The 11,402-nt window shown below is 41.0% G+C and overlaps 1 protein-coding gene across 1 annotated transcript; it reads right to left on the bottom strand.

Annotated features, from left to right (window-relative positions):
• Nucleotides 1-750: 750 nt before the first annotated feature.
• LOC309387456 (serine protease 55-like) lies at nt 751-10,866 on the bottom strand (the record flags this gene model as incomplete). Its single annotated transcript, XM_081943937.1, has 5 exons — nt 751-1,302; nt 5,522-5,664; nt 8,699-8,940; nt 10,384-10,534; nt 10,812-10,866. 5 exons carry the CDS (start codon nt 10,864-10,866, stop codon nt 994-996), a joined length of 900 nt encoding a protein of 299 aa, XP_081800063.1. The 3' UTR covers nt 751-993.
• Between the last annotated feature and the right edge of the window lie 536 nt (nt 10,867-11,402).

Consider the following 11,402-nt stretch of genomic DNA (forward strand, 5'->3'; position numbering starts at 1 on the left):
TTGTAACAGGGCTGCAAATATCTCTTCCATACAAATCCAATCAGCAACAGCAGTGGGAGGGAGTCTCATTTGAAAGTCTTTTCCAGAGGCCTAAGAACTACCTGCAGGCAGTCCCTGGAATAACAGGCTTTTGCATAAGCCTGGGTGTTGGTTTTACCTGCAGAGAGTCATTTAAGAAAACTGACTTTCCCTTTGACTTACGGCAGATTTTAATGGTGACTGCAATATCTTGGGACTAGGAATCCAAATTACCTTCACCTTCCTCTGAAATCCCCAGCCGTTGTAGGACAGCTTTTGCATCCCAGAACTCTTCCCAAAATACAATTTCATACAACGATCAACTAATCAAATTATTGAACAATAATCAAAAAATTATTGATAAAATGATCAATGATAGCCAAATATCTTGGGGCCTTATCTATGATGCTGCAATACCAACAGATCAAGGTTGATTCTGGTCGAAGTTACCAATCAGGATAGTGCTATTATGAAAGAAGACCAAGCATAATAAATTCTGGAGGGCCTCCCAAAAGGAAAAGCAGATGTAGGATCACCCTGAATTGTCACCACAAAGGTTTTTTATACACGTATCAGTATTTCTTGAGATCTTTAGTGTCCTGCAATATCCAGTGTGGCCACAGGATGTCTCCCTATCTTGCACAAAATATACACCCGGGTCCCTTTTAATGGCTAATAAAGATAATGCTCGGAATTGTGCAGGAAGTGGTCTTACTTCAGTACAAAAAGCTTTAATTCTTTTTTTAAAAAAACCTATTTATTATACATATATAATAGTCCGAGAAGGCTCTGCTGAGAGTTATAGCTGCGTCCCAGCAACCTTTTCCAATATTTGCTTTCTGAAAATATCAGATAAACAGGCTCCGATCATCCTTCTGGCAGGACAGGAATCTTTGTCCAATGCATTAGGATGGTGCTGGATTGGGGGCAGATCAATACACAATATCAGAATTTTACAATAAAAAGGAGTTCAGTTCAGTAAACTGGATCCATCAGTAGCAAAACTGGAGCAATTGCGCTGGTCATTGAAAGGAGGGGCGAACCGGCAACAGAATCAGGGATAAAGACTTGAGTGTAAGGTCCAATGTCATCCACTCCTTCGGGAATAAAGGGCTTTCCTTCTTGTGCGGTGGCCTTTTGTATCCAGTCGAGGTAGCTGAAGACTGCAGTGTAGACTGTGGGGCTTGCCTCTGGGTCACAGTTACCTCCCCAGCTTGCTATGCCAACCACAAACCATTTCATGTTACTTCCAGAATCACAGAACAGGGGATTCCCACTCTCCACCTGGTGAAATAAAAGTATAGTTGAAATAGCCCAAATTCCTATGCAAAAGGCTTTGAAGGGTTCAAAACAATATGTTAATCGTGGACAATCAAAGGTGTCTTTGTCATATTGAGTTTTGCCTCAGCAGGCAAAGATCAGCTTTCTCCAAAATTTTATACCAACCAATCTGTCAAAATTGTAATGAAACTTTACCCAAATGAAACGTTCAGCCATTCCACTCTATGGAGATGCCATGCTATCAGCCCCCTCTGCCACAAAGATCTTGCAGGAGAAGAGCAGTCTGGACAGCTGTGGGATCTGGCAGGTTGAGAGCTGTGAACCATAAACACAAAGCTTTTGCTGTGACCCAGCAAAACAGATATAGTGCCCTTGCTGACCTTAATGGGGACACTAAAGAGATAGGTCAAGGTAGTTTTGATAATGATGACTCAAATAAGCAGGGGATCATGGTCCAAAATGAAGAACTTTCTTCGGAAAGGCGAAATGGGGAACCAGGTATCACACATCAGTCGCAGAAGAAGAGCAAGGTATAAAAAAAGAGAAGTCACCTTCTGGTTGGTGATTCAATCGTAAGGGATGTAAATTTAGGAGAGGATATGGAGGTTTTAAAAGAGGTCAGGTGTCTGCCAGGTGCTACTGCCAGCAGAGACAAGAGGCGTATTCCTAAGATAGTCAAGAATGCAAGTAAGGACTGTGACGTTGATGCTATTATACATCTTGGCACTAATGATCTATCCCAGAAAGATGTACTTTCTGTGCAGAATGATTTCCAGAACTTGGGGTATGAACTTAATAGTATAGGTTGTAGGCTTATCTTTTCAGAAGTTTTATCAGTATATAAAGAACAAAAAGGGAAGGGCCAGCGTGTAGCAGAGTTTAATGTGTGGCTAAAGGAGTGGTGTAAAAGGGAAGGCTTTGGTTTTATTAGGCATGATGTCTGCAGCTGGTCCAATGAAAAACTGTACAAAAGAGATGGATTGCACCCATCCAAGAAAGGGACTGAGTTACTTGGCATTAAATTCACAGATTTTCTTGATAAACATTTAAACTGAAGAGTGGGGACAGAGAATTAATAGCTACAGAACATTTCTGTCCCCAGCAAACTAACATTCATAGGGTTATAAGTGCATGTAACATAGATGTTTGTGTGGGTAAGATTATCACTCCTGCTGTCAAGTAAAATCAAGCATTTAATAGTGATTGCCATACCATGTGCATGAATTACACAAGTGGCAAGAAAATAGGGGCAGTCAGGCATAACACAGATTATGTAGACAGTAAACACAAGGTCAATCAAAATGGACTCAAATGTCTATACACCAATGCAGGGTATGAGGAATAAACAGGGTGAATTAGAAATTCAAGTAAAAAAGGGCAGATACAATATTATTGCCATTACAGAAACTTGGTGGGATGAAACCGACAAATGGAACATACAGCTAAAAGGATTTAAATTATTTAAAAGAAATTTAATTTCAATAAACTTAGAGAGAGCTTGGGGAAAATTCCATGGATGAGAATCTTCAAGGGGAAAACAACTCAAGAAGCTTGGGAAATTTTGAAAAATGAGATTACAAAAGCCCAGGCTAACACAATACCAATGAAGAAGAAAAATAACAGCTCCCAAAAGAAACCAGCATGGCTGCATAAAGAACCATCTGACAAACTGAAAGACAAAAAAGGTAAGTATAAAAAGTGGAAGGAGGGGGACATAACTAAGGCAGAATATCAGCAAACAGCCCGAGCCTGTAAAGATGAAGTGAGGAAAACTAAGGCTCACAATGAAGAAAGGCTTGCCACAAAAGTAAAAATTAACAACAACAACAAAAAAAAGCTTCTTCCAACATGTTAAAAACAAGAAAAAAGTTAAGGAAACAATTGGTCCATTGCTAGGAGAAAGTGGCAAGAAGATAACAAGCAACAGGGAGAAAGCAGAACTATTTAACTCATGTTTTGCATCAGTCTTTACACAAAGGGATAAAACAGTCCAACCTACCAAAAACAGCACCACAAAAATCAGATTAGGAACACAAATTGAAATAGGGAAGAAAATGGTAAGTGAGCACCTGTCTACCCTAGACAAGTTCAAATCACCAGGACCAGATGGATTACAACCCAGGGTTCTGAAGGAACTAGCAGACAGATCTCAGAACCACTGAATTATATCTTTCAGAGATCCTGGAACTACCAGAGGACTGGAAAAGAGCTGATGTGGTCCCCATCTTCAAAAAAGGGAAAAAATTAGATCCAGGAAACTCCAGACCTATCAGCCTGACCTCAATACCAGGAAAGATTCTGGAAAAAATAATAAAGCAACGAATTTGTGAACACCTAGAAGCAAATAAAGTAATAGCCAAAAGCCAACATGGGTTTGTCAAAAACAGATCATGCCAGACTAATCTTATTGCATTCTTTGATAATGTGACAAAATTAGTGGACCAGAGGAATGCCGTCGATATAGTTTACTTGGACTTCAGTAAGGCATTTGATAAGGTAGACCATAACCTACTACTAGATAAAGTAGAAGAATGTGGGTTAGACAGCATCACCACCAGATGGATTCGTAACTGGCTGACCAACCGCACTCAACGTGTAGTCCTCAATGGAACTGCATCTACATGGAGGGAAGTATGCAGCGGAGTACCCCAAGGCTCTGCTTTAGGCCCAGTACTCTTCAACATCTTCATCAATGATTTGGATGAGGGAATAAATGGGGAACTCATCAAATTTGCAGATGACACCAAACTGGCAGGAATAGCTAACACTCCAGAAGATAGGCTTAAGATACAGAAGGATCTTGACAAACTTGAACATTGGGCACTATCTAATAAAATGAAATTCAATGGTGAAAAGAGTAAGGTTCTACATTTAGGTAACAAAAACGAAATGCACAGGTACAGTATAGATGGTACCTTGCTCAGTAGTAGTAACTGTGAAAAGGATCTTGGAGTCCTAGTGGACAACCATTTAAATATGAGCCAGCAGTGTGCAGCAGCTGCCAAAAAAGCCAACACAGTTCTAGGCTGCATAAATAGAGAGATAGAATCAAGATCACGTGAAGTGTTAATACCACTTTATAATGCCTTGGTAAGACCACACTTGGAATAACTGCATGCAGTTCTGGTCGCCACGATGTAGAAAAGATGTGGAGACTCTGGAGAGAGTGCAGAGAAGAGCAACAAAGATGATTAGGAGACTGGATACTAAAACATAATGAGGAACGGTTGCAGGAACTGGGTATGTCTAGTTTAATGAGAAGAAGGACTAGGGGAGACATGATAGCAGTGTTCCAATATCTCAGGGGCTGCCACAAAGAAGAGGGAGTCAAGCTATTCTCCAAGGCACCCAAGGGTAGAACAAGAAGCAATGGGTGGAAACTAATCAAGGAGAGAAGCAATTTAGAACTGAGGAGAAATTTCCTGACAGTTAGAACAATTAATCAGTGGAACAGCTTGCCTCCAGAAGTTGTGAATGCCCCAACACTGGAAGTCTTTAAGAAGATGTTGTATAGCCATCTGTCTGAAATGGTATAGGGTTTCCTGCCTAGGCAGGGGGTTGGACTAGAAGACCTCCAAGGTCCCTTCCAACTCTACTATTGTATTGTATTGTATATTATCTCCCTACATATTCTAGTCTCCATTTTAATTTCCATGTCTTATTTCTCCTGGCTTGGATTTTGGATTGTAAACACCAAAAGGGATAGTCTTGCATAATAAAAAAATGATTTAAAACATAGTTTTCCTCCAACCACGGCCCTCTCCTTGCCTTCAAAATCTTATTTAACTGTTCTATTTAACAACAATCAAAAAATTATAATAAACCCCTGAAGCTTCTGAATTCTTCCTCTCCCACACAAAATACACAAGATCTGTCTGTTGTAGCAAAACCCTTGCTCCTGTTTTTGTTGCTTAAAGAGCTAACAAACAAGTCAAAGGACCACAAAGATATCAAAGAAAAGAAAGGATGGGAAAAGCAGAAGAAACACAAGCAAAGGAAATAATCATGTGTCTTTTCTTCTTTTCTGTATATTTGGTCTCCAATATTGTGGGCTTGAATTTAATACTGTATATCCCTATGCACTAAGGAACACTTTTAGCTTGATACTTTCCTAAAATATCTTACTTAGCTGTTTGAAAGTTGAATAACAAAAAATGGGCACGAGTCTGTTGTGCAAAAGATATTGGGTTCTTCTAGTAGCTCAAGATGAGATTAAGTGTACCTCACAGTTCTCCTCCATGTTTTCCTTAGAAACAGCACAGAAGACATTCCCGATCAACCCTTGGATTTCCTTGGAACATACGTCTCTGTCAATTAGAGTCACTTTTACCTTCCTTAATATGTGGGTTAATTTCTCAACATTATCTGCAGGCAAAAGGAAAGGGTGAAGGCCAAGTAACAGTTTAGAATCAACCAATAATGGGTAGAAATCAGCCACGCAGCATTTCACAGGGCAGAATACATTAAGAAACATCATGGTCCTGTCACCGTAAACAAGGAGCAGCCCTGCCAATTTCATGGAATGACGTCAGAGATGCCAGCTTTGCTCTCATATGATACAAAGGGATCCTGGCCTCATAGATTATGAAAGAAGGGAAGGGGGTGCACAGCTTGAAGTGTGTGGGCAGCATGTTGTTGCCATACTCCCTTATTCTATGGTCCTTGCAGAACAATAAGACTGTGCTGCTGAAATCATCCAGTCAGAGAGACTTTCCAACATTTTCTAGAGCATAGTTTCTCAACCTTAAGGGACATGAACCAACTCCCAGAATTCCACAGTCAGCTTGCTAGTTGCTAGCAGGCTAGCTGGGGAATTCTGGGAGTTGAGTTCACACATCAAGTTGACAAAGTTGACAAATACTGTTCTAGGAAGAAGGAAAAATACGTTAACGAGTTAGATTAGATTAACTCATCTGTAATGAGTTAGATTAGCTAAAATCATCTGTGGAAATCCTTGAAAACCCCTTAAAAGTTCACTCTTGAGCCAGTTGAAAGTATATACCAGGGGTGTCCAAACTTGGGAACTTTAAGACTTGTGGACTTCAATTCCCAGAATTCCCCAGCCAGCCATGCTGGCTGGGGAATTCTGGGAGTTGAAGTCCACAAGTCTTAAAGTTCCCAAGTTTGGACACCCCTGGTATATATACATGTATATCAGAGGTGGGTTCCTACTGGTTTGGACCAGTTCGGCCGAGTAGGTAGTAACTCAGCCAGACCCGCCCCCGAATAAGTTCTATTGGCAGCGCGGCACCATCTTGTTTTTTGCTTCTGCACAGAAGCAATTTTTAACGACCGCGCATGTTCATGTAGTGTGCATTAAGCACATGCGCAGCGCACCCCTAAGCGAACAGGGAGTAACATAAGCCGGAACCCACCCCTAATGTATATAACTTATACCAGTCTTCAAAGTAGAGTTAAGGCACAGATTTTTCTTTCATCTTCAAACTGATGTCCCACAGTCAGTGAAGAACCAAAACTGAAAAAACGAACAGCTCCTTCAGTGAGATAACAATCCAAAACACACCTCCAAATTAATTAGGAAATGCAGGAACAAAGGTAAAGGTTTTGAAAAGGCCTCCACAACCCCCAGATTAGAGACTTTATAAAAATTCCCTCACAATATTTCTAAAATGAAAGAGTTTGGTGCAGAAGGATGGGGAAACGTTCCAAATCTTAGCAAGTAAGATTCTTGGCTGGCTCCAGGAAAACCTATTTTTGCCAAAGGAAGGGTCAACGCTGCACCTGCCACATACACAGATTTCTTATTTTGAATCTGTAAACAACTGCCAATAAATAATGTATATATGAATCCAAATTGATAGCAAAGCATCATTACTTTGCATGGCATAGAGATTATATTAGCTTCTATTCACTTAGAGATTCATAGAAACACATATATTAATATCTAGGCCATTTATCCAATTAAGTGCAGTATTTGTTTGTTGACGAAAGTCTGCCTTTCCTCCTGTATAAGCTCTCAAATGGCAGCTAGTCCCTATGTGGGCCAGTGTCTGATGAAGAGCCCCACCACAGTCACATTCAGGGGAGGGTTGTCTGCCCCACAGAATTTTTCTATTCTTATGAATCAATGTATTTTCATATGTAACCTAAAATGTATATATAATTTTTTGAACTCCTCAAACCTTACAAAAGTTACTACAGCGTGTGAGTGTGTGCGCGCGCGCACATGTGCATGTGTGTGTGTGTGTGTTAGTATGCAAGCACACTATTGTACACACCCGCTCACATTTTTGGCACCCAACAACAAAAAGGTTAGCCATCACTGCTATAGGCTAAATAAATAAATCATAGAAACTTACAATTTGACAAGGGTGCCTAATCATTTGTATCTAACAGTACCTGAATATATATGCATACCCTTATGTGCTGTACTTACACACACGTACTGTATACACCCAGCTACAAAAATGCCCTGCCCTAATTAATAGCTGATTGAGGGACCGATGCTAGGGAGCTCTTCCCTTTAATCTTGTCTGCAACCTAAGTTGGGACAGAGAAGTTGGCTGCTATTTTACTTTTTTCCCTTTCCCTGGAACCAGCGTTCCCACCAATGTCTATTGTTAAGCAATAGCAACAACCAATATTTAAAAGCATGGGGCTTTCTAGATTGAATTCATGCAGAAAGGACACTGTTCATGGAAACCTTCCATTTCCGCTCTTGATTGTTCCTTTTGAAGCTGCTCATTCACCTTCCCTGTTACTATGGACTGTATTTTTTGTAAATACTCTTTTTATCCCTCTTCCTTTCTAGATAACAAATGTTTGCTTTTTCATAATCCCTTATTTTGAAAGGGGGTGGGAGATGGCCATCAAGAAGGAACTCAGTAACCTTTAAGTAAATACCGTCTTAGCCTTAGATGGGGGAAGGAAGTAGAGAAGATAGGTGGGTGGGTGAGGAAAGCAACACAGAATTTCCCCATCTCAATTCTCTTTAGTGTAAAAGGGATAATCTGTACCCAGCTTTCAAGAGTCTGCCACTCCAACCTATAATAATAAAGTAGAGTGCCAGTAATTGATGTGAGTTTCCTAACCTGGCCTACTCCAAAAAGTTGACTCAGGGCTAACTAACTTGTTTCCAGGCCAAATTAGAGTAAGGAGTAGGATGCAATTCTTCTTGCCCTTTCTTTGATTTGGTTTCAAACTTCATGGAAGGCAGAGTTAGAAAGTTTTTCTTATTGGAAGGGACAAAAAAAAAGAAAGGAAAACTTGTTTTTCCCCAAAGCACAGTGCAGTGAGAGAAGTGGTCATCAGTAGCCAAAGCTTTAAAATACCACCCCATCTCCATTTCGCAAATTCCTCCCTAAATTGAGATTGTAGTCAAAGTGATAAATTTAGAGGAAGGCCATTTGGCTCCTGGTTGGATTAGAAAATGCAGTACCAGCCATCGCAGTCTTCCATGTGGCAACCCAGCAGTCTTGCCATATGCTCAGGTCCTGCAACAGGGGCAAGCAAATTGGTGTCGTTTTTTCACTGAAGTTGATGGGAGAATCCAATAAGATCAAAGCAATGTTGTTTCTGAGACTGGTACTGTTGAAGTCTTCATGGATGATCATCACATCCAACTTCTTTTCCTCTGAAGGCTCCCCATGCAAGATGACCACTATGGGGAGATCTAAAGAACTTGGGAACAAAGATGGAGGCAACACATTATTGAAACATATTCAAACCCCAAGAGGTGGCCTGACCAATCCAAAATATAAGGCATATTGTTCAGTTGGGTCAATGGTATATTTAGTGCAAAAATGTTCTAAAGGATGAGTATATCTGTTGTTTTGAACCTATCCTTCAGTTTTACCCTTTTTTCAAAATCCCTTGAATTCCCACCTTGGAATAATAATAATAATAATAATAATAATAATAATAATAATAATAATAATAATAATAATAATAATAATAATAATAATAATATATTATTTCTTAGCCGCACCCTCTCCCGAAGGACTCGGGGCGGCGTACAACGAAACATTCGAAATAAATATGTAAACAAAACAAACATATAACAAAGGTACACTAAAACATACATACATACATAAGGAGGAGATCGATTGATAAAAACAATTAAAATACTGTATTTAAAACCCCTAGAAATTAAATATAATTAAAATACCCAGTTAAAAACCCGTCAGGAGCGATATGGTTAAATCAAAGTTGAGCCAGGCCAGCTGCTTGGAAAAGGTGGGTCTTAAGCTTAATACGGAAGGAGCGGAGGTCAGAGGTATTCCTAATATCCGGAGGGAGGTCATTCCACAGGGCTGGGCCCGCCACAGAGAAGGCTCTACTCCTAGGCGCCGCCCCACGACATTGTCTAGCGGACGGCACCTGGAGGAGCCCCTCTCTGTGCGAGCGAATTGGTCGCAGGGATGTATGGGGCAGAATACGATCCCGCAAGTAACTAGGTCCTAAGCCATGGAGCGCTATGGAATGGCCTATGGATTGGTGTACCTGGGACCTTGAACAGAGAAAAAGAGGTCAACCTAAATTGCTTCAAGCAACAAAGTAGAGCAGGCAGGATAATTTGAATTAGCCTGCTGTAGAGGACTGGTGGTGAGAATATGAATGATAAGTGGTTTTTTTTAATTATTTACCTGCTCCTCTTCAAAGCTCTATTCCTACCTAATTCATTTGGTTAGTTCTCCTCTGCAGTCAGTTGGCATCCACATCTATTTAGCCTGCTTCAGTTCTCACTCAGGGGTGGGTTCCGGCAGGCACTACTGCTGGTTTGTTCGTGTGCACACTGCACACATGTGTGCTTAATATGCTCAATCAAAATTGTTCTGCGCATGCTCAGAAGCGAAAAATAAGATGGCAGGCTGCCCAAAGAACTGGTTCTGCCCAGAGAACTGGTTCAGGGGTGTGGCAGGCCTAGGTCACTGCCAGTTCCAGCAACCCAGGCTGCCAAACCACTACCCATTTGGCCGAACTGGTCTGAACCAGTAGAAATCCACCATTGTTCTCACTCAATTGTTATGAGTCTGTGTGACCACTCCTTATTTTTCTAAATATGTTTGCACTTCCCACAAATGTATGGACATCTTTCTTACAGCTTCTCTGTGCAATACTCACAGGTCCTCCGTGAAGCAGTGAGCTGCAGACAGGATCCACCAGCTGCTCAGAATTGCTCCTCTGCAGATAACCTTGTCTTTGGTTCGAATGCTGACCTGCCAGAGTAGGGTTTCAGATGTCCCTGCTGGGGTTCCTTCTTTGATTCTTGGTACTGTCCAGGAAGTGGCTCTGAATTTGGGACTCAGGCCACATGAAGAAATCGGAACAGTAGGCAAGGTTCTCAATTCTGTTTTAAAAAAGTGGAATTCATTCCTCTAAATTTGTGCGCATTTTCCAAGTGTGAGAAAGTTAAGTGTAAGCTCATTGGAACTGTATGTCTTAGCCAGTCCTCTGTGATAATACAGTATGGCGTGGACAGCTCCAAAATTATGTTTTTTTTTCCTTCTGGGATGTATGGAATAAACACATTAAGAAAGGATTCCACCTACTTGCATAAGAGACAGTCATGGAGGAGACCAGAAACAGAAGTACAAGCAGCTGCATCTTGCCATCTTTTTAAAGGGGCCCTCCACATTAATGCTGAACAAAGAACTTCCTACAAATATTCACCGTGTAGCTCAGAAGAAATGTATTTGCCTAGAAGAAGCATGACCCACATTTCCTCTGCCCCATGTGACCTCATGCACTACCTAAATCACTTGTGATGACATCATAATGGAATCCTGGGATTTGCCTCAGGGGTGAAATTCAGCAGGTTCTGACAGGTTCTGGAGAACTGGTAGCAGAAAGTTTGAGTAGTTCGGGCAAATACCACCACTTGCTGGCCCCAGGAGTGGGGAGGGAATGGGGATTTTGCAGCATCCTTCCCCTGCCACGCCCACCAAGCCACACCCACAGAACCGGTAGTTTAAAAAAAAAAGAATTTCACCACTGGTTTGCCTGGTATTTGCAAATCCATGAATGTGTGTCCATGTTTCTGGTACTCAAATTTCAAAGGAACCTGGAGTTGGGTTTTTTTTTTTTTTTTGAATGGTGAAATGATCACATGTGGCTAGTACCCAAAAGACTGATGCAAGTTT

This window comes from Natrix helvetica (assembly GCF_964273705.1).
Source record: "Natrix helvetica genome assembly, chromosome: 2".
Classification (NCBI taxonomy): domain Eukaryota; kingdom Metazoa; phylum Chordata; class Lepidosauria; order Squamata; family Natricidae; genus Natrix; species Natrix helvetica.